Source organism: Chanodichthys erythropterus, chromosome 8 (assembly GCF_024489055.1).
Source record: "Chanodichthys erythropterus isolate Z2021 chromosome 8, ASM2448905v1, whole genome shotgun sequence".
NCBI lineage: Eukaryota > Metazoa > Chordata > Actinopteri > Cypriniformes > Xenocyprididae > Chanodichthys > Chanodichthys erythropterus.
In genome coordinates, this window is record NC_090228.1 from 22,586,228 (window position 1) to 22,610,449 (window position 24,222).

Consider the following 24,222-nt stretch of genomic DNA (forward strand, 5'->3'; position numbering starts at 1 on the left):
ATTTGACTGTGGAACATCTGCGTTTTTCCCTCTCGATATTTTGCGCCGCTTTTTTGTTTACAGTCACCTAGTATTGACCACTGACTTTCGCCCTCTGTCTGCATGGAGGATTTCTCATTGTTTCTTAATTGTAGTGTGTCCTCATTGTGCTTAGAAGAACCCAGGAGATTTGCCGCAGCTTATTGCTGGCTTTAATGGTTATGTGAAAATATATATAATTTGCTGGGATTAAAAGAAGGTGGGACTTTATGGTGTACAGCAGCCTTCAAATGCTGGCAGAGAAAAGCGAGAGCAGCCTGACCCAGACACACCTGCATCGTCGATGTCTGCATGCGTTCAGAGATGATGTTCTGCACCACCTTTTTGTCAATGCCAACTGATGAGATACTAGATGGGGCTTCAGATTCAGGAGATTGCCTGGCTTCCCTGCAATGACTTGTACTCCCCTAGGACGAGCTGTAGTCCGTTCTCCAACCCCACAACTAACCTGCAACACAGTGAGCGCACCTGTGGGGTAATGGGTAAAATCCTCCTGAACGTGGGTTAAGGGGGTGGAGACATTAGCGGGTGCTGTAGCCCATCATTTTTACTCTCGCCTGCATACAGTGTCGAGTGCGAGGACACAGGGAGGTTGCGGCCTGAGATGTTTTGTGAAGTTCATCTGAGGACTTAATTGAAAAGATGGAAAGAAGCTTTATTGGGCGGATTAGTCTTAATGCAGTTTCTTATGTGAATGAAACTTGTTAAACGTCACCCCCATTTTTGAGCATAGATGTGAACTTAAATGATTGGTCTCTTTTTAAAGAAGATTATTGTGAGAGCATGAAAGTGTAAAAATGTTATAGAAGTTTAGCACTGTAAAGCAAATGTACTGGACTAAAATAAATCAGTTGGACACTAAAATTGCTAGAAAATCAAAGCCATACGTGTAACAAAGCTTTGTTCCAAAATTTGAAGTTGATATCACAAAAATTGCGTCTGCTAATAGGATTAAAAGTATCGTTATTATGGTAACACAATGTTCAATTTCGAACCTGTTTTTAGAGGATGCATTTTGAGTGCTTAAGTTTTCGAATAATACCTAATGATATTGTATGCGTTCCAAAAGATAACCAGTCCGTTTTCAGGTGCGTAAATCAAGAAAAGTTTGATCAACCAAAAAACCAAAGTTGTCTGCACACTGAAAGACATGCAATTAGACCAAGGCAAGGGTCTATCACAAAAATTACTTTAATTAAACATCTACAAGGGATGTTTTTTTTGTGAAATCATCTACCACCTATTTATTGAGCTCAGCTGGTAACAATTAGTAATTGTGTCTATAGTAGAGTGGTGTTTGCTATTTATTCCATGAGCACTGAAGAAAGCATGAGCTGAAACATCTGCTCTTTTGTCTGTTTTTAAGACACGTCACTTTTTTTGCACGTTTTTTTTCACCTTGTAGATGTTTAATTAAAGTCATTTTTGTGATAGACCCTTGTCTTGGTCTAATTGCATGTCTTTCAGTATGCAGACAACTTTTTTTTTTTTAATGATACCTAATAAAATACATGATGGGCAATAAAAAATAAGTGCTATCTTGACACTGACAGTTAATAGGCTAATAAGCATTAACTAAAAAAGTGTTTGATCACATCAGTGAATGCATAATTTAAAAATTAATTTGATTGTGACTGTTTCAGGACCATCAGGACTTTCAGGACCAACACTTCCAATGGCAATGGTGGACAATGTTGGACAAAACCCAGAGATCAACAATAAGCGATATCAAAATAAAACTAAAATTAAGAAAATATCAAAAGCTAAAATCGGCACCCCAAAAAATTTTCGGTGAGTTCACCTTTATGTTCAAACAAACTTGGAATTGGTTTTGGTTGATTGGATCACATGACGAGGGAGGCACATTTCTGTTTACACCTGGTGTTTTAATCTGTCTCTTTTGTCCACTTTCAACCACTTCTCTCCTGATTTCTTCAAGGGGAGGGTCTATGTAAATGTATGGGTTTTTACAGATCTTTTGATCTAATGGACAAAATAGATAATGGTTATACAAACGTGAAATGAGATAATGGAAAAACGCACAGAGCAGCAGCTTTTGTTTCTCTTCTGATAGCGGTGAGTGCATGTTAGAAATCAGGAATTGTGAGAGAACGTTTTCATCTTTAAACCAAACTTTGGTCTTCAGCCAACAAAGTTTAAATTCCGTCTGGCTAGCGCGCTTCCTATAATGTTAACGCATTATGTCGGTAGGCGGAGGAGAGAAAGGTGGTCTTTTGTGGTTTGACCACATACACTACGAAAGCAATCCAGTTGAATGTGTTTTCAACAGCCTCTGGAAGTGCTTGAATGTGGACAAGCTCAAAATGTTTTACACCTGTATTTAGTGTCATCCACTTGTGATCCGATCAACCAAAACACATCTTAATATACCAGGTATAAACTGGGCTATGTTGTGATGGGAAGTGTAATCAGATGGACACTTGTTTTTAATCCCCTGTAAATATATCCCAGACATAATAATCTGATGATTATTATGTCTGGGATATATTTACACACACACATATATGTGTATATTTCCAGGAATCATGTTTAAGAAGGATGAGACCTTCTTAAAAGGATTAGTCCACTTTTAAATAAAATTTTCCTGATAATTTACTCACCTCCATGTCATCCAAGATGTTCATGTCATTCTTTCTTCAGTTGAAAAGAAATTAAGGTTTTAGATGAAAACATTCCAGGATTATTCTCCTTATAGTGGACTTCAGTGGCCTCCAAACGGTTGAAGGTCAAAATTACAGTTTCAGTTTCTGTTTAACTTAAGGAACAAATGCAGCGGCAGTTTCGTTTTTTTTTTTTTTTTCATAAGTTGCATAGGGAAGGTGTAGGACATACAGGGTAGGCTTTTTGAAGAATGTGGAAAGTGGAAGCATGCGCAAGGCGATCATCTGTTTATATAAAACATATACAGTTGTATTTTTATTTTTTTTTTGAAAATGACCGATCGTTTCGCTAGATAAGACCCTTATTCCTCATCTAGTATAATTTAAAGCCCTTTGAAGCTGCACTGAAACTGCAATATTGACAACCAGTGAAGTCCACTATAAGGAGAATAATCCTGGAATGTTTTCATCAAAAACCTTAATTTCTTTTCGACTGAAGAAAGAAAGACATGAACATCTTGGATGACGTGGGGGTGAGTAAATTATCAGGAAAATTTTATTTAAAAGTGGACTAATTCTTTAACCATGAGTCAATTCAAGTCATCTTTATTTATATACCACTTTTTACAATGCAGATTGTTTCAAAGCAGCTTTATAGTGATAACAGGACAATTATGCAACTAAGTTTGTTTCAGCTGTACAGCAGTTCTTGAAGAAAATAGTGTCATTGTTTACCTTGAGTCAGTTCAATGTTGATTTAGTTCCATCGTAAAAATCATCGGTTGTTAATTTAGTGCATTTCATCGATATATCTATATAAAATTGTTAAATAGTCGCTGTCTCCAAATAAGCAAGCCAAAGACAACAGTGACAAGGAACCAAAACTTCCATCAGGTGACAGAATTGAGAAAAAAAACCTTGGGAGAAACCAGGAACTCTGGCCAGGTTCTCTGGCCAACGAACGCTGTAAGATTATGATTCAGTCGGTGTCACTATTCAGAAGTCAGATTGGCATCAGAGCCAATCTTGTAGCATTCAGAATATTTAATCCAGTTCCATCTGGTTAAAGATTGGGTTCATCATGCCGGTATGAAGACGGGTTTTGCTGAGGATCTGTGCCAATGGCTATCTTGACCATGTTTATGTTTGATGATGTCCTTTAATCTCTGTTTAATGCATTTTCAGTTTCTGAGCAGTGTTTGGTGAATGTTTCTGCTTGTGTGTCTTAAACAGTCTTTTTTTTTTTCCCCAGGCGCATTGGGCATGTAGGATGGGATCCCAACACAGGCTTTGATGTAAGTATTTCCGCATCTGCATGTTTGCATTTATTGATGATTACATGCATGTCATTTTATGATGTAGTTGTTTACACAATTTTAATCATGGACCAGAGGTCTTCATAATCCAAAGCAATCATTCTCCCAAAAATGAAGGATAGACATCTGCCGGCAGTGTTGGGGGTAACGCATTACAAGCAACTTGAGTCACATAATTTGATTACTTTTACAAGTAACTAGTAAAGTAACACTTTTTCAATTTACAACAAAATATCTGAGTTACTTTTTCAAATAACTAACGCAAGTTACTTTTTCACATTTAATGACTGACAGCTCTCCTGTCCCCATGTTGAGAGAAATAAAGTGCAGGGCCCGTATTCTTAAAGCTTCTAAGAATCATCTCAGAAAGCTCCTAATTTAACTTAAAAACTTTTACGTAGGAGTGAGGAAATGACAACAAATTTTATCTTAGTGAGGAGGCGGTTCTGACCTTGCTGCTATGACACAGTATGACAGTATGACCCTTTTGATGATGATTGTTTGGTTGTCCAAAAAGGAAAAAGCGCTTTTAAGCAGGTTCTATTAAGCCTTCACTTTGAAATTACAGGCATCATTTTTCCTGTTTTTATCATACTTACTCTCTCTAACACACACATATTGTTTGATGATGTCCTTTAATCTCTGTTTAATGCATATGTATATAGGAAATGAACAGCGACACAATAAGAAGTTCTGAAATTTCTGCCGCTATGTCATTTCTGCGCTGTGTCAGAGATGTTAATGTATCTCTAATAAGATTGATAACAAACATGATCCCTGCATGATCTAATGTGTAGTGTCTTATTAACTCACTGTCATGCATTGTGTGAAACACATTTCTTCTCCCGCTTTGCGTTTCATCCGTTTTTTCTCCTGCTTAAGAAACTGTTAAGCCTCTTAAATGTCCTCGTCCGTACTCCTTTGGACCTTTGGACCTCTTTTAAGGGTTAAGATGCTTTCTGAATCTCTTTTTTCTTTACAAGGATTTTTTTCTTTAATTTTAAGAGGAAATGCCCACCTTTCTAAGAATTTTCTTAGAATTTTGTCACTAGGATTAACTTTGCACTAAGATTTTTCATGAATGCAAGCCCAGAGATGGTTATTGCAGTTCTAGACTAAATGTGAACATGCATTTACTCACTTGCACAAAAACATTATTCCTCAAAACAGTATTCCTCAAAATGAATAAAAACAGTGAAATGCAAACTCAGAATTTTACATAAACCTGTAATAATTAACTATATTAAATTACACAACTGTACTTTATTTAATAACACCTTATTAAAGTCGTATGGAACCTAACCTACCTGAAAATGACTGTTAACAAAGAATAATAATTTCTGTAACAAATGTAGCTTTTGCTCATTGTTAATGTTAATTAATGCATTAACTAACCTTAACTGATACCTTATTGTAAAGTTTTACCTATTGTTTTTAATAACATTAATCTGTTTGGAACATTTTTTTTGTATTGCTTTATTGCAGTGGTTCCCAAACTTTTTTAGAGTGGAGTACCCCCTGAAGGGATTAATATCCTTCTGCGTACCCCCTCTCTTCCACTTCGACTGCAGTCACACCTTTACCATTAAGGGACAATATTTGCCCCCTAAATTGATTTTCCAGTGCATTTTTTTTTTTAGCTTTATGAATAACTTTATAAAATAAATAATGTTTTAAATAAAAAATGTCCAATAGAGAAATATGCAATGATCGAAAACTAAGTAAAACTTTTAAATATTAAACTAAAACCGCCAGTAGGTGGCAGCAAGTCACTGTTTTTATGAGTGAGTCATCGAGTCATTCATTCAGTAACGAAGCAAGTGGCTGTGAATGAATCATTGAATCATTGACTCTCACGATTCGTTCAAAGCCGCAGAATTACAACACAGACGTGTGTTGTAGTTCTGCTGTGCTTTTCGTTAGAACTATTATTTAATTGCAAAATAGAGTAAAAACTTGACAGTACTGTGTTTAAAACGTACGTTTTATTTTTTGACCTGTTGTATAATAATGCCACGCTTGCAGTCATGTGGATATTTGGGAACAATTGCATTCTTGCTCATTATCATCATTAAATACAACTCACACAAGGTATGTTTTTGTATCGGAGAAAGTTTGAGTCTTAAATCGAAATTAATCCATTATCTGTGTCTATATTTGTTCTTCATGCGAGTAAGCGCTAAATCTCTACTTTTACAAAGGTGCATAATTGCATTGTCGAGAACGACAGTAATTTAGCGCGATTTAAGGCAGCAGATTCTGCACGCAATCTATTATTTGCATGCTGCTTGTTTTACAGTCTATGGTGGATACAGGGACGGATTATGGGTTGTGTGGGCCCCTGGGCAAAATGTTCGCGCGGCCCCCCCCCCTTAAAAAAAAAAAAAAAAAAAAAAGCCAGCATTATCTGGGATAGCTAGTTGTTACGTCATCATGCCACTTGTGGGTCCAAACTAGTGCGGCGTACGCGTACCGTGTTGTAAAAGCAGAATGATGTTGACAAAACTATCTTTTGCCGCTTTTTACCTCGGAAAAAGTGAAAAGAAGGTGGCTTAAGTTGATACAGTAAGTTGGATCTCAAATTATAATCAGTACAGTGTAGCAAATTAGCTCAAAATAAATATGAATAATTAATCATAACTAGTTATAATTAATTATTAATATTTTAATCAGTCAATAAAATTAACTTAATGTAATAAAATTAATATTACAATCAATTAACCTGTTGTTCAATGAACACACAGTGTTAATTGTTTATTAACTAAGAAATGTTCATTTCCAGGTTATGGGAAATAACAATCTTATTCTACTAAAAGCCTGTAGTCAGGACCGACATGAATAGGGACTCCCGTACATGAGCGCAAAACACGGACAACCTTACGTGTGACATGAACAAGACTTTATTAACTAGACTAAACACTTAAACTACTCTAACATTCACACACATACATGCATACAGTTTACCAAGAGAGAGAGAGAAAGCAGAGTACAGGAAGCAAGAAGTTACAGCATTGTTGGACATTCAGCAGATCAACAGCCTTGAGCAAACCATCAGTTTAGTTTTAACAGGCCCTTCTTTAAAAGGGGTAAGGATACTCAATGTATCCGATAATGAGACTAAGTTTGATACTTGCATGTCTCTCCAAGTTGAATTAAAACTGTCCTGATGCAATTTGTGGAGGCTCCTGTTGAATCTTTGCTGATATTTTCTTGACGAAAGAGAACCGGCTGGATTCAGAGGATCTTTGGTGAATGGAAGGTCTAGGCCGAGGCCTGGCACAAGCTTGGGGTTCCTTAGAAGCTTCTAGCTTCTTAAAGCATCATCTTGACGTCAGCATTCATCAGTAAAAGAGAAGAAAAGGAGGAAGAGCAGGAAGAGAGAGGTTTTATCTTGTGATCCATGAATATAAGGGGTGGAGACATCACACCCTCTTAAGGTGTCTGAGCCAATAAGGAGTTGCCCCCTCGGAGGGAAGTTTTACGAGTCTTTGTTCTGTAGCAAGATATTAGCATAAGACACTGGATTGGATGTTTGAGAGAAGAACCCTCTAGATTCTTATAATACTAATGTGTCACAGAGTTAGTAACATGTAACATAAATTACCAAATAGGAAATGAAAGTTGGAGTCCGTAGATACCAAGCATGCTGCCAATGTGATCTCAGTTAACTATACATTTGCAACTATGGAACATTAATACCAAAATAGTTCAAAAGAGAGAATTAATACATAGAATAAAGCCTATAAAAGGAAAGTCATGAGATGGGAAACTTGGATACATGTTTATACATTTCCCAAGTGGTTATATAGAGAATACGTAGGATTAAGAGAGTTTATTTGTCCTTCTCAGGAAGGATGAGTCACTAGTCTCTACAGCCTTCTTATGGATCATAAAAGTACCATATAACTGTAACAGGACACCTAGTTGTGCCTGTGTGCTAGCTACACTTGGGATGTTGGTTGCAGTTTTAGGGGGATGAGTTCAGAGAACTTTGATAGTGAGAGTGAGTTTATGGGTAATTCATTAAATACCATGAATAATTGTGTGGCTGATTGGTCCAGACGCTACATCCCCCCCTTTCGATCGTTGTTGTTCTTTCTATGGACAACAGCGAACGACGTTGAAGGTGTAGAGAGATCAGACACACCACTGGCACACAAGGCTGGAAGGCTGTGATGGGCTCTGGTTGTATGTGTCTCCTGGAGTGGTGGTCGTTCCATTGCGGTTGATGTAGACAGTAGACAAGCTCAGGTCTCTGAGCTGGTGTTGTGTGAGTGGTCAGAAGCTTGTACTGCTGAGTACTCCTCAGGTAAGAACTGTTCAAGGAGCTATCTTACTAGCGTTAGAAGCTCCTGCAGGTCCGATGCAGGCGTGTCCAGTCGTCCTTGGGCTGCCTGCTGTTGGAGATCCTGCTGTGTCTGCAGGGAGAGGATGCTCCCATCCCTGGCTTCTCCCTGTGGTAGGTCTGGTACCTGGGTCTGTCTGAATTAATCCTTCTCCTTCTGCAGCTGCAGAGGATTTCAGGAAAATGGCTGATAAGGTGTCAAGCAGAAGGCTTTGGCCTCCCCCTCTGTACCTCTGTGCTTGGCTGGGGGAGGTTCTTCTGCTGACTCCATGCGGTGAAGTGAGACGTTTCTCCTGCAATGGTTCTGTTTGCTGCAGGTAAGAGAGTCTCAGTTCTCTTTTCTTCTGTGTCTCTATTTTGTCAGGGTCCTTGCGTCTGTCCCAAGCCTCCATCTCTAGCTGGTCTATGTGGCTTTTAGCATGCATCAGCTCCTTGTGAGTCTCTGTGATCTGGAGTTTGAGGTTGTTCACCTCCTGTTTCAAAACAGCGAGGATGTGGGCCAGGAAGAAGTTGACTTCAGTCAGATCATTGTGATCACACCTCTGGTTTGAGTCGTCTGCCTTTACTTCTCTTCCATCTTTGTCCAGTTGCTTTTGGCTCTGGTGCCGTAATTGCTCAGCAGCACTGGTTAGGAGGGTGTTCCTCACGACACATAGCCAGTCCTTTTGGTCTGCCATCTGGGCAGTTAGGCTGAGCATCTGCAACATTTAGGCACGCTTGTGGTGAGAGTAAGGGCAAGAGACTACTGCAAGATCAAACAGAATTTAGGGCTAAAGGCACAGTGAGCAGCCAGGTGTATAAAATACAGCTAGCTTTAATAAATGACTTAAGATGGTTCTTGTGGTCAGATTATTTCTTAGTATTTCTTACTGATGGCTCACAACAGGCTTGACCTCCGAACAAATGGAAAAGAGAAAGAGAGAGGAAGAGGAGAGCTTTCCTATTAGATTGTGCTTATTAGTGGTGCTCAAAATTATGCCATAGCAATCATTCGGATTCCTTTGTAACTGGCTCATAAAATTGAAGCAACTGTTGTAAATAAACAAAATCAAGAAGAAGAGTATGTCTAGTTGCTTGTGGTTATATTGGGAAATTAAACCACACAAGACTAAACAGGAAAATGTAAATAAATCACATAGATGAAAGAAATACTAGTAAAAACAAATAGCTGACTGCTATTATAATTAAAATCAATAAAATATTTAAAGAAGTGATTAAAACAGCAGAATGACCTGGTATTGGGAATAGTCAATAGCACTAGTGATTAACAATTAGATTAGCTTTGGAAATCACTCTATAGTTGGTCACAGCTGCAGCGTGTTCAGGACCACACCATGTGTGTGTCCCTCCCAGAAGTTTAGTCAACGTGTTATTGAAATATCTCAATAAATCCTAGAATTCTTCTTTAGTTAAACACTTTACATGTAATTAAATTTAGATTTAATCACCCTAGTAACTGCAGATTTAGCTGAACAGTGTTCAGGGAGAAATGCACCTAAGTGCAGGTGAAATTAGCTGAGAAGAATTAAAGGTAAGGAAAGAAAGAAATCAGAAAACCAGGAATGTGGTTAAGGGAAATTGGTTTAGATCAGTTCACACTGCATACACACAAGCTATAGTTAAAGGCTTCACGTAAATGATGCTAACCACTAACTGTAGAAGCTATTAGTTAGCTTAGCCTGAGGTGCAGGGCTGCTAGGTGAGGTTAGCTTAGCCACCTAGCCTGGTTTGTTTACAATATGGCATCACAGGGTGATGAGTTAGCACTTCCTGTGACAAGTCGTTGTCATGGGAACCAATGCACATTTGGGCAATTCAAACAGTTTATAGAGACTGTCTGCTCATTTCAAACAAGTTACGTATAGAGTTAAAATGTGACGCTTATACTTTCAGATTTTCAAAAACTTGATATTACATTCAGTAAAATGCAAATATGTTTTGGCATTTGCAAATTTTACTCATGTAAACTCTTCTCTCTACTTTAAACAACGTCTTGTACTTGTTTAAAGGGTAATTACACAGTTTGCTGTAAGTCAAAGCTTGTTTAAGCATATATAGTTAAGTCCGTCTTGTGCATGAATACTGATATTCCTTTCAGCGAGTGAAACACAGTTTTGGTCAAAAGGTAGCTATGCTTGTAGGTGCAGGCAAAGTTTAGATGAATGACATCAATCTTAACTATAACAGGGGAGCATGACCCAAATCTACATTTATATAACACTGTACTGAGATTCATTCATCAGAAACAGGTTAAGCAATACTGCAATTGGTATTTCTCCAACCAAAGCAGAATAATCAATTCTGGTACAGTTTACATGCCGCTGAGCTGAGATTCCTTCGTCAACACAGGCTTACGCTCTAATACTGAGATCAGGATTTTCTTAGCTAAAATCAGATTAACTTTACACTGATACCATTTGAACATATGCTAAAATGTGTCAAGAGTAGACTCTTTCAGTTACAGTAGAGATGACAATTCAAGCCATCACTTTATCAGCATCTAACAAGCCAGCAATTAGTGACCAAAATGCGCATCGTCTGACATATTCTGACTGGAATTATCAAATGCACACTTTTAAGTTGACAGTGGTTTAAGCTCATAACATTTGTTTATTCATGCCCCGCATTCTCCACCATTTGTAGCAAATTAGCTCAAAATAAATATGAATAATTAATCATAACTAGTTATAATTAATTATTAATATTTTAATCAGTCAATAAAATTAACTTAATGTAATAAAATTAATATTACAATCAATTAACCTGTTGTTCAATGAACACACAGTGTTAATTGTTTATTAACTAAGAAATGTTCATTTCCAGGTTATGGGAAATAACAATCTTATTCTACTAAAAGCCTGTAGTCAGGACCGACATGAATAGGGACTCCCGTACATGAGCGCAAAACACGGACAACCTTACGTGTGACATGAACAAGACTTTATTAACTAGACTAAACACTTAAACTACTCTAACATTCACACACATACATGCATACAGTTTACCAAGAGAGAGAGAGAAAGCAGAGTACAGGAAGCAAGAAGTTACAGCATTGTTGGACATTCAGCAGATCAACAGCCTTGAGCAAACCATCAGTTTAGTTTTAACAGGCCCTTCTTTAAAAGGGGTAAGGATACTCAATGTATCCGATAATGAGACTAAGTTTGATACTTGCATGTCTCTCCAAGTTGAATTAAAACTGTCCTGATGCAATTTGTGGAGGCTCCTGTTGAATCTTTGCTGATATTTTCTTGACGAAAGAGAACCGGCTGGATTCAGAGGATCTTTGGTGAATGGAAGGTCTAGGCCGAGGCCTGGCACAAGCTTGGGGTTCCTTAGAAGCTTCTAGCTTCTTAAAGCATCATCTTGACGTCAGCATTCATCAGTAAAAGAGAAGAAAAGGAGGAAGAGCAGGAAGAGAGAGGTTTTATCTTGTGATCCATGAATATAAGGGGTGGAGACATCACACCCTCTTAAGGTGTCTGAGCCAATAAGGAGTTGCCCCCTCGGGAGGGAAGTTTTACGAGTCTTTGTTCTGTAGCAAGATATTAGCATAAGACACTGGATTGGATGTTTGAGAGAAGAACCCTCTAGATTCTTATAATACTAATGTGTCACAGAGTTAGTAACATGTAACATAAATTACCAAATAGGAAATGAAAGTTGGAGTCCGTAGATACCAAGCATGCTGCCAATGTGATCTCAGTTAACTATACATTTGCAACTATGGAACATTAATACCAAAATAGTTCAAAAGAGAGAATTAATACATAGAATAAAGCCTATAAAAGGAAAGTCATGAGATGGGAAACTTGGATACATGTTTATACATTTCCCAAGTGGTTATATAGAGAATACGTAGGATTAAGAGAGTTTATTTGTCCTTCTCAGGAAGGATGAGTCACTAGTCTCTACAGCCTTCTTATGGATCATAAAAGTACCATATAACTGTAACAGGACACCTAGTTGTGCCTGTGTGCTAGCTACACTTGGGATGTTGGTTGCAGTTTTAGGGGGATGAGTTCAGAGAACTTTGATAGTGAGAGTGAGTTTATGGGTAATTCATTAAATACCATGAATAATTGTGTGGCTGATTGGTCCAGACGCTACAACAGCGAATTGGGCGGGCCAGAGCGAAAAAGAGAAGTTAAAAGTCAGTTAACCTTATGTAGTTATGAGTTATGACGCGGTTCGGTGAAAACCAATTCTAATATATAGATTTACCAACGCCCCACGGTAACAGGCTAAATCAAACATTCCAATGAGCGAACAAAGTGAATAAAGCAAATTCAACAACGAAGCTTCTTCAACGACCTTGGCGACGTGTTCGCTTTGGTCTCTCCTGGTGTGAACGTACAGTGAGAGCCATGTTGGGGCACGGTTAGTGATCACACTACATGTGTACCATGTCCAGCTGAACCATGCCAGAATCCACCTGTGTACCATATCCCCGTACAGAACGGAGTGATCAGGGGTGTAGTGGTAAAATAAGAATTCTGTGATCACATTTTGTGCATAAACTATACTATGATGTGCATTTAGATCAATTGAGAAGTGGGTAAACTCTAATTCTGAAATTTCAGAGGTGGGTAAACCGTGTTTACTTGCGTTTAGCCTCCACTACAGCCCTGGGAGTGATTACACTGGTCAAACTCTTACACTGCTACACTGGTCTGGGGGCCACTCAGCGGGCAGGTTAACCGCCTCCATCCCACCATGCTACCGCTCCCTAGTCAGAGGGCCTTCTGTAAGGCTGTTAACACGCCCCCCTCCCCTCCCCCCAGAAGCCAGGGGCCCCATGGTAGGGGCCCTTGTAATCAGATGGCCCTCTAAAGGTACACTACACCCTCCTCCCTAGCCTAGGGCCTCCTAGTAGGGCCCTCATAATCAGAGGGCCCTCTAAAAGCCCCCAAAGCCCCCATCCTCCCTATGGCCCCCTGGTAGCCAGAAGCCAGGACCATAATAGGAGGGCCTAAGAGGGCCTTCTAAAAGTAGGCTCCCATGCACCCATTTCCCTTTAAAGTTCCTATAGCAGGGCCGGGGGCCCCCTGAAAGCACCGTCCTCCCCCCCCACCACCACCAGCACCACCACCACAACCACCACAATTCAAGGGCCCTTGGCAGCCAAACGCCCTCCCTATAGGGTCAGGGGCCCTTGTAGGCAGAGGATCAAAGAATGTAGGCCCTCTAAAATAGACAAACGAAAATACATTGTTGATAAGCGTTGCAAATTGTTTTGGGCTAGGGGCCCCACGGGCCCCCTGCACCCCTAGGGCCCCTGGGCAGCGGCCCCGCTGGCCCGGTTCGTAATCCGTCCCTGGGTGGATACAGTAATTTTTGACTGCAAATGATGAGGTAATTTGATTCAATGTACTGGATTTACGACATTTTGGAAGTTAGAAATACATGCTCGATTTTAATATTATTTTAAGGTAGAATTAAATTAACTACTCAGCATTTTGTTCGCGTACCCCCTTTTGTCACCTCACGTACCCCAGTTTGGGAACCACTGCTTTATTGTATTTAAATGTTCAGAGTTCTTTTTGTTAAAAGAAAAAAATATTAAACCTGTTATAGAATTACAACATTTTTTGCAACTTATTTCAGTATTGCGATAATGCTGTGACAACTTCAGCAATTATCTCTATATGAAAATTTGATTGTGTATTAGATCTGTGTGCACTAGTTTTGGGCACAGAATGATGGGCAGTTGTGGCCTAATGATTAGAGAGTAGGACGTGTAACCCAAAGGTCGTTGGTTTAGTGTCTCAGTATCGTCAGGAAATGCAGGTGGGAGGAGTGACTGAACAGCGAGTGACTCTCATTCCCCTGAATGAGAGATTACTCAAATGGTGTGATTTATTTGGTGTTATGGTGTGATTGTGCTGGTAGACTATCTGCAGGAGTGCAGGGAAGTTTTTCATTATCAGAGGAAAGTAGCATCAATATTAAGAAGCACATTTGTCTTTTTCTGTGGTTGAAGAATTTGCTGAAATATTGTGGCCACCCAAAGTACATGGACTCTTAGGGCCGTATGGTCTGAAGCGCATGGCACAGGTGCACTTAGGGCGTGTCCGAATCCTCTTTTGGAGTTTAAAGGTGCCCTTGATTCAAAAATTGAATTTACCTCGGCATAATTAAATAACAAGAGTTCAGTACATGGAAAAGACACACAGTGAGTCTCAAACTCCATTGTTTCCTCCTTCTTTTATAAATCTCATTTGTTTAAAAGACTTCCGGAAAACACTCGGATTTCAACATAACACCGACTGTTACGTAACAGTCGGGGGCTCCACCCCAATATTTGCATAATGCCAGTGTTACACAATGCATTACACAAGGACAGCCAGTAACGTCTGGATCTGCACAGATGAATCATCAGACTAGGTAAGCAAGAACAACAGCGAAAAATGACAGATGGAGCAATAATAACTGACATGATCCATGATATCATGATATTTTTAGGTATTTGTAAATTGACTTTCTAAATGTTTCGTTAGCATTTTGCTAATGTAGGCTACTGTTGGTTAAAGTTACACCGTTTATTACTGTATTCACGGAGACAAGAGCGTCGCTATTTTCATTTTTAAACACTTGCAGTCTGTATAATTCATAAACACAACTTCATTCTTTATAAATCTCTCCAGTGTAGCATTAGCCGTTAGCCACGGAACACAGCCTCAAACTCACTCAAAATAAAACGTTGACATCCAAATATATACTTTACTCACATAATTCGAAGCATGCATGCAGCATGCATGACGAACATCTTGTAAAGATCCATTTGAGGGTTATATTAGTTGTGTGAACTTTGTAAATGCGCTGTAATATAGTCGACAACTCATGTGGCAGGGAACACGCTCGCTCTTAAAGGGGCGGCGTCAGTGAAAATCAGTGCATTGTTAATGATGCCCCAAAATAGGCAGTTAAAAAAATTAATTAAAAAAAACTATGGGGTATTTTGAGCTGAAACTTAACAGACACATTCAGGAGACACCTTAGACTTATATTACATCTTTTAAAAACATGTTCAAGGGGACCTTTAACGACTGAAAAAATGGTCAGCGCACAAGGCGCATGGTCAAAAGGGTTGAACATAGTATGAGTCATGGGTGTGTTTTGGCCGTAACATACAATAAACCAGTGTCATACTGCGCGTCCCAATTCGCCTACTTATACTACGCCCTAAAAGTATGTAGCCTACTCTCTCTGTGAACAAAAAGTACTTACTTTTGAGTGTGTAGCAAAAGAGTAGACAAGCTTTGGGACACGTCATACAATTGCGTCTTTGCTCTCTGTAGCATCCTGTCACCGTAAACTGGCCTGTCAATCATCTTACATCCTCCACATTTCATTTAGCTAATTTCCTACCGTATTGGAGAGAAATGCAGCACGTTGATCTGCAGTCGCGGGTCTTTCATGTGGAGAACTCTCCTTATATTAATGCATAATGATGCATTTAAATGTTAATGGACAATCGGATCTTTATAAAAGTCCACATTGGTATTTGCAGATGAAAAATAACACAGATAACATTAAATATATATTTTCTATTAGGTTGAACTGATTATTAGTCACTCAAAAGATCTTAGCGTCGGTCACGCATATCCGCCATGTAGTTTTTTAACACTTTTTACTCGTGTTTGTAGTTCTGAACTGAATCCTCGTCCAAAGCGCAATGGGTTGTGGGCAATATTAGCCTTTATAGTGTGCACGGATCCACACTTCGAAAATCTACCGGAAATAGTAGACCATCCGGGGACTTTTGGCACACTCTTTTCAACATAGGCTACTATGCTTTGGGACACACTTATTTTAATCTCACATACTATTTAGGATGGATAGTATGGACATTGGGACGCAGGGATAGTCTCATCTCCCATTCCCTTTAAAAGCCAGTTGCACTTGCACCATGGCTGATTCGCTATTTACATGGCGGAATTTGCAAGCGGAAAGATTGAACACTTCTCCAGAGAGAAATCCTTTTATTTTTAATATTTAAAAATGTTTGTGTGCTGCTGCACGTCCCTGTGTGTGTAACAAGCAGACTGTATGCCCTTTTTGCACCAACCTATAGGCGCATATTACTAACACGCCCTTTATATATATATATAGCCTATCAAAATACTGCTACATTGACTTTAGACCAGGTTTTTGTTGGTCAGGGGCACAAACGTTTTAAGTTGCCTCAAAATAGCAATGCGCCAACAATGCGCCTGAACACACCTTGTTTTCAAGGGCAAACAGATGGGCATGAGTGCATTTGCTTTTTAAACAACGTGGTGCTGGACGTCGAAATGATAACTGTGTCGGGCTGAAACTAGCAAAAAACACTTGCGCCGCGCCTGGTGCCGCATTGTATGATAGGGCCCTTTATGTCTGAATCGCATTGCGTTAAATAGCAAATGAGCAAAACATTGCAAATTTTTGAGCAAAACATTGCACAAAAAGTGAAATTTAGTGATGGAGAAAATATATTATTCAAAATGAAGACTAGACAAAAGGAAAAAGTTACTGGAATACACTACCATTCAAAAGTTTGGGGTAGGTAGGATTTGTTAAAAATGTTTTTGTGTCTCTTCTGCTCACCAAGGCTGCATTTATTTTTTTAAAGATACAGTACATATTGTGAAATATTATTGCAATTTAAAATACTTGTTTTTTATGTGAATATATTTTAAAGGCCCGCTGAAGTGTCTTGGAACGTGCAGCATTATTCAATGTGTTGACGTAATTTCATCTGAAACAGGAAGACAGGGCGATATATCGAACAGCCCCGCCCCTTTTTTAAAATGGCCAATAGCGTTTTGTTTATATCACAGCTCGGCCAGAGCCGTTAAACTCAGTAAAACATCTGTTTCCTTTTAATATCTAACTGTTTATCCTCCTAATCTCCTCTATATGACTTTAAAATACAGTATTCTGTGCAAAATTTAAATGGGCCCGATACCTTTCGGGGTCTGAGCCGATTCATGGTCCGCGGATATGATCCACTCTGTGCTCTCGTGTCCCTGGGCCAGAGCAGTCTGCACTGCGGCAGTTCACGTTATACTAACGCGAAAACGGACTTCATTCACGTCAATGGAAAGCATTTACACTCTCTGAATCGTTCCCTATTCTCTATATAGTGCCCTATGTGCCATTCTCCATGTAGAATCTAGTAAATGTGTGGAAAAAATGACTGATTTCAACCGCAGCTTCAGTGTCTGTTGATAGTGTAGGAGGGGGCGGGACTTCAGACTCTAGAGAGCATTTGATTGGACAGAAGATTTGATAAGAGGCTGAAGTGTGATGTCATGAAAATCCATGATCCATTTTAGCAGAAGTGAGAGACTGTAAGTTTTGAATGCTTATATCTCCTAAATGCAAATTTTGTCATTGTTTTGGAACACACCAGCTTATTCATAACATTAAGGCTAACATATTCATACTAAAAGCTAAAAAACTTACATTTTCATTTCAGGGGGACTTTAAACTGCAATTTATTTCTGTGTTCAAAGCTGAATTTTAAGCATTATTACTCCAGTTTTCAGTGTCACATGATCCTTTAAAAGTCATTCTAATATGCTGATTTGCTGCTCAAGGAACATTTATTATTATTATTATTATTATTATTAAATAGAAATCTGTTGTAACATTAAAGGTGCCCTAGATTCAAAAATTGAATTTATCTTGGCATAGTTAAATAACAAGACTCCATTGTTTCCTCCTTATATAAATCTCATTTGTTTAAAAGACCTCCGAAGAACAGGCGAATCTCAACATAACACTGACTGTTACGTAACAGTCGGTGTGTACGCCCCCAATATTTGCATATGCCAGCCCATGTTCCCAGCATTATGAAAGGGATTACACGTCTGGATGCGCACAGCTGAATCATCAGATTAGGTAAGCAAGCAAGGACAACAGCGAAAAATGGCAAATGGAGCAATAATAACTGACATGATCCATGATATCATGATATTTTTAGTGATATTTGTAAATTGTCTTTCTAAATGTTTCGTTAGCATGTTGCTAATGTACTGTTAAATGTGGTCAAAGTTACCATCGTTTCTTACTGTAAAACGGAGACAAGAGCCATCGCTTTTTCATTTTTAAACACTTGCAGTCTGTATAATGCGTAAACACAACTTCATTCTTTATAAATCTCTCCAACAGTGTAGCATTAGCCGTTAGCCACGGAGCGCTATCAAACTCATTCATAACCAAATGTAAACATCCAAATAAACACTGTACTTACGCAATTAGACATGCTGCATGACGAACACTTTGTAAAGATCCAGTTTGAGGGTTATGTTAGCTGTGTGAACTTTTTTTATGTTGTTTAAGGCAAGCGCGAGCTCTTGGGGCGTGGAGCACAAGATTTAAAGGGCCACACACCCTGAATCGGCTCGTTTATAATGATGCCCCAAAATAGGCAGTTAAAAAAATGAATTAAAAAAAATCTATGGGGTATTTTGAGCTGAAACTTCACAGACACATTCAGGGGACACCTTAGACTTATATTACATCTTTTAAAAAAAAGTTCTAGGGCACCTTTAAATATGTTTTTAATGTATCTTTTGAACAATGCTGAATAAAAGTAAAAAAATATATATTAAAAAAAAAAACCTGCCCCCAAACTTCTGAACGATAATGTATGTCCAGAGTTAATGTGATGAACTACAAAAGTGTGACTTACAAATGAGTAATATTACACAAGAACCAGAAGTTAATTTTGATTTTATTAATTTTGATTTTATTAGATTTGATTTGTATTTAAATTCTTTCCAGTCATTTGTTGATGTTCACTCCTTGTGTTTTATCAGCTAAATAATCTGGACCCAGACCTAAAAAACCTGTTTGACATGTGTGGCATTTCTGAGGCTGAGCTCAAAGACAAAGAGACATCTAAGGTCATCTTTGACTTTATTGAGAAGAAAGGAGGAGTAGAGGCTGTAAAAGATGAACTTCGACGACAAAGTGAGTCACAGAATTTGGGTGCAGCTACCAGGTTGTGATATTAGAACTTATCTAAGCAAGAATTATCCTATTTTGTAATATAATGAAGTAATTTAGTAATAATAATTTAAATAGTTTGTCCTTCAGGACCCCCAAGGTGGTGTGGTAGGTTACTTTCCCCTTTTGCATGAGTCTGCAGTGATAAAAATATATATATATTTTTTTTTGCAGTGATACAATCAGAAGGCTTGCAAATAAACTACTGTTACTACAAGACTTCTGTGGGCTGATAATGTGTGTTTTCAGAGTCAGCATTTATATTCGCATCGGTTTCCGGAATACATTGAGCTGTAAGCAGCATCCAGGATGAACACACTGCATCCTACGTAGCTTTAGCTGCTTTTTCCGTTTTGTTACCGTTTCCGCCAATATCACCCTAGAGTGAAATTTTTATTTCTACATTGGGTTTAACTTTTAAAGTGGTTGCCTGCATTAGCAAATCATTGGGCAAGGATATTAGATGTTATTTATTTAACACATTGTTTGGGTGGGCAATATGAGTAAAATAATATATCACTGTAATGGAATACTGGAATAATGGAATCACTGTTCAAAATTTTGGGGTAATAAAGTTTTTTTAAATTTTTTTTATGTGTGTACACTATTGTTTAAAAGAGACAGTCTCGAGATGACAACACATGACTTTATATATTCGGAGCTGTTTATGTCCTCGGACTGGGGGCAAATTCCAATCACTAATAAACCTTACATTTTAAGTCATGCAGTAATGAATTTAGTAATAACAGTTATTTTATGTTAACAGTTATTTTTGTCTTGCAGCAAAAGGATGTGACCCACCTAATGGTAAGTTGTTTACTGATTAATTACATGAACGTTAATTCTGTCTAGACTAAACTTTACATAGGACTGACAAAGTTTACCAGTTAAAATGTTTTTATGTCTGCAGATTCTTTGAAGATATACAAACCCCATTTCCAGAAAAGTTGGGACATTTTGTAAAATGCAATAAAATCAAGAATCTGTGATTTGTTAATTCTCTTAAACCTCTATTTAACTGACAAAAGTACAAAGAAAAGCTTTCCAATGTTTTCACTGAACAACTTTATTGTATTTCCTAAGAATAAACAAATTTTGATTTTGATGGCTGCAACACACTTCAGAAAAGTTGGGACAGAGCCATGTTTATCACTGTCACATCACTGTTCCTTTTAATTACAATTTTTAATCATTTGGGAATTGAGGATACTAACTGTTGCAGTTTTGCAAGTGGAATTTTTACCCAATCTCACCTGATACAAGACATCTGCACAACAATCTGGTCATCGTTGTCTGATTCTCTTTTTCATTTTCAATAAGAGTCAGATCTGGACTGTAGTCAGGCACATCCACTCTACGGTGTAGAATGTCTAGAAACCACTCTGATGAATCACGTGCAGAATGAGGCTTGGTATTGTCTTGCTGCCCAGGAAAGATGTCATCTTGATGTCAGTTTATTTCTCTGTACAATCCAAAGATATGCCTCCATGTCAATGGCACCTTCACACAAATGCAAGTCACCCATGCCGTTTGCACCGATGCATCCCCATACCATGGCAGATGTTTTCTTTTGCACCTGTTGCTAATAAAAGTCTGGATGGTCTCTTTTGTCTTTGGGACTGAGAACTCGATGTCTGTTTTTTCCAAAAACAAGCTGAAACATTGACTTATCTGACCGCAGCACACATTTCCACTGTCTTTTAGACCATCTGAGATGAGCTCAGGCCCAGAGAACTCTGCAGCATCTCTGCATAGAATCGATGTATACACTCTAAAAAATGCTGGGTTAAAAACAACCCAAGTTGGGTTGAAAATGGACAAACCCAGCGACTGGGTTGTTTTAACCCAGCAGTTGGGTTAAATGTTTGTCCAACGTGCTGGGTAGTTTTACTTAACTCAACTATTGTTTAAAAATTACAGTATTGCTTACTTAAAATGAACCCAAAATATCTTGAAAATTAACATTTATTAATATGTTTAATAAATGAACATTTTAATTTCATTTTAGATTCATTTTAAGTCAGCCATATAGTCATTTTCAAACAACAGTTGGGTTAAATAAAACTACCCAGCACGTTGGGCAAACATTTAACCCAACAGTTGGGTTAAAACGGGTTGTTTTTAACCCAGCATTTTTTTAGAGTGTAGCTTTCTCCTTGTGTAACAGTGATTCGAGTTGCATTTCTTGATGCAGTGTCAGACTGTTAAGTGACAACTGTTTTCCAAAGTACTCCTGAGTCCATGTGGCTTTGTGTACACACAATAAACAATGTGTACACAGTAGCATGACGGTTTCTAATGCAATGCCATCTGAGGGGTCAAAGGTCATACACATTCAAGTGAGGTGTCCTACCTTGCCCTATACAGACTGAGATTTCTCTTGATTCCCTGAATCTTTTTAAAATATTATGTAGATGGTGAAAGACATAAATTCTTTGCAATATTGCATTGAGAAATGTGATTTTTTTTAATTGTTTGACAATTCTCTCTTGACATTTGGCACAAAGTGGTGAGCCATGACCCATCTTTTCTTGCAAAGACTGAGAAGCTCTTTTACACCGAAACATGATACCCTCACCTATTACCAATTCACCTGCTAATTGTGGACTTTAAAAACAGTTTAACTTGGATATAATATAATCTTTTGACATTTATTTTGCTTCTGTCCCAACTTTTTTGGTGTGTTGAGTAAAAATTAAAATTAAATCAAAATTAAAATTTGTTTATATTCACAAAATACAATTATATTGGTCAGTAAAAACATTGGAAATCTTTTCTCTGTACTTTTGTCAGTTAAAAAAAAAAAAAAAACAGGTTCAAGAGAATTAACAAATCACAGATTGTGGTTTTTATTGCGTTTTACAAAATGTCCCAATTTTTCTGGAAATGGGGTTTGTACTTGTAGTTTATGAACATATGTTGAATAATCAAAAAAATATGCAAAGAAATGTCTGGGTCAGAATTTTGGGTTCACCCCAAGATAAAAAAAAGAAAAAAAGACTGACTGAGGGCAGTAGCGGGAAAATGTAGTGGGCATGGCACTTCAATCGAGAGTGACCAATAAAAAAGGCCTTTCATCCTGGTGGGTAGAGACCGCCTACAGAGATCCAGCTTGCATCACTGGCAAGCAGAACTTTTCAACTCGAAAGCAAAAGAAAAAAAAAGCAGAAAAGAGAGCAAAATTTGTGGGTTTGTGATGAAAAGTATTTGACTGAAGTGCACAAAGAAAAATTTTCAAAGATTTACATGCACTGCAAAGAATTATCAACTTCTTTATTTTTGAGCCTTAAGAAGACTCTTTTTTGCTACTTTTTATTTTATTTTTATTTTTTAATTACAAAATAGTTTTACTCTCAAACAGAACATTTTGTGTTTATAGAGGAGGCAACATCTTCAAGGCAAAACCTTAGACCTTCCAATGATGCAACATCATCCAATGTTAAACATCACCCTCAGGTGACACAAGTAAAAGCTAAATTGAACATTGTCAATTATCAATAACTTTTACAAAATTGGCCCTGCATACATTTTTGTCTTTAATGTTTAGGCACTTGAGGCCCAGTGCCCAATATGCACAGGATCATTTCCAGTTTCAGAATTAGAATTGCATGCCAGCTTTTGTGGAGAAAGGTAATGGTAATAGTGACTCACATTAAACCTTAAAAAAAATGTCGAATACATAATCTTCATTAAAAAAAAAATCATAAGTTCTTGTGTGATTCTTTGGTTATGGAATGGCATAAGACTGAGTGATCATGTTTGGGTGTAATTTTTTAAAAAAATCTTGTAAACTAAGTGTTTACTGAAGTGTTTCAGTAAACAGATGCATGTAAAACCTGACTATATACATGAATTAATATCTTTTTGCTTTTTTTTAAACATTAGTCCAGATGGAGTGACAGAAAAACTACCATGCTCTGATTTGGATCATATCTCATGGTAACCTAACCAACTATGTTCATTGTTCTGTTCAAAATAGTACATTGCAAAGGTCATTTTTTTTTATTTTTTTATTTATTTTTACAGTGAGGATGATGTAATTTGTCATGCAGCATCACAGATAAACACCACAAAGACTTTTGAAATCTGTGTGTCACGAGATAACATGGTTGAGAGAGGTCTGAAGCTGTGGAAACGTCAAAAAACAGGAACCGCTAACAATCCCTTGAAAATCACCTTCCTGGGAGAGCCAGGAGTTGACACAGGGGAACCGAGGAAAGAATTTCTTTCCAGTGTGTAGTTTGCTTTAATCATGCTTTTAGTAGACATGTACAAATGTTTAAAATATTCCTGCAATTTCATTATTCCGAAAATACACTGTCTGCATCTGAGATGATCACAGATGTGTTGTTTTTCAGTTCCCCTCTCTAGCCTAATGATATTTCATCTTTTTTTCTGGATGTAGCAATGGTTGCTGGGATTGAAAAACGTCTCTTTGAAGGTGATGCGAAGAAAGGAAAAATGCCTAAGTACTCCCTCAATGATCTGGATAATGAGCTGTTCAAGTATGTGTCTTGCCTTTGGATTTGCTTCATGTTCACACAATTTATTCTCAATCATTAACTCACCTTCATGGTATTCCAAACTTTTCTTTCTTCTCCAGAAGCAAAACACAAAGAAGATATTTTGAAGAATGTTTCAGCTGTTTTTGTCCATATAATAAAATTCAGTTGGGATTTAAACCTCATTGATTTTTATTACATGCACAAAAACAGATGAGACATTCTTCAGAATATTTGTTGTTGTTGTTGTTTCTGCAGAAGAAAGAAAACTTTGGAATTGCCCAAGAGTAAATAAATGACAGATTTTTTTTTTTTTTTTTTCATATTTGAAGTAACATACAGTACTCATACACAGACATTTATACAAATATACCACTTTATATTAGTCCCAGGAACTGTTA

At 37.8% G+C, this 24,222-nt stretch overlaps 1 protein-coding gene across 3 annotated transcripts in view; it reads left to right on the plus strand.

Moving 5' to 3' along the window:
* The window catches only part of LOC137024608 (uncharacterized), a 34,896-nt gene that overhangs the window by 8,678 nt on the left and 1,996 nt on the right, over positions 1 to 24,222 (plus strand). For all 3 annotated transcript variants that reach the window (XR_010895724.1, XM_067392352.1, XM_067392353.1), the window contains exons 6-14: positions 1,683 to 1,830; positions 3,913 to 3,955; positions 19,130 to 19,283; positions 20,103 to 20,126; positions 22,699 to 22,775; positions 22,867 to 22,949; positions 23,205 to 23,258; positions 23,346 to 23,551; positions 23,725 to 23,824. Coding sequence is in view for 2 of the 3 variants with exons in the window: in XM_067392352.1 (XP_067248453.1) it covers positions 1,683 to 1,830; positions 3,913 to 3,955; positions 19,130 to 19,283; positions 20,103 to 20,126; positions 22,699 to 22,775; positions 22,867 to 22,949; positions 23,205 to 23,258; positions 23,346 to 23,551; positions 23,725 to 23,824 (889 nt within the window). In the remaining variant the exon portion in view is untranslated. The remainder of the gene's footprint in view (positions 1 to 1,682; positions 1,831 to 3,912; positions 3,956 to 19,129; positions 19,284 to 20,102; positions 20,127 to 22,698; positions 22,776 to 22,866; positions 22,950 to 23,204; positions 23,259 to 23,345; positions 23,552 to 23,724; positions 23,825 to 24,222) is intronic.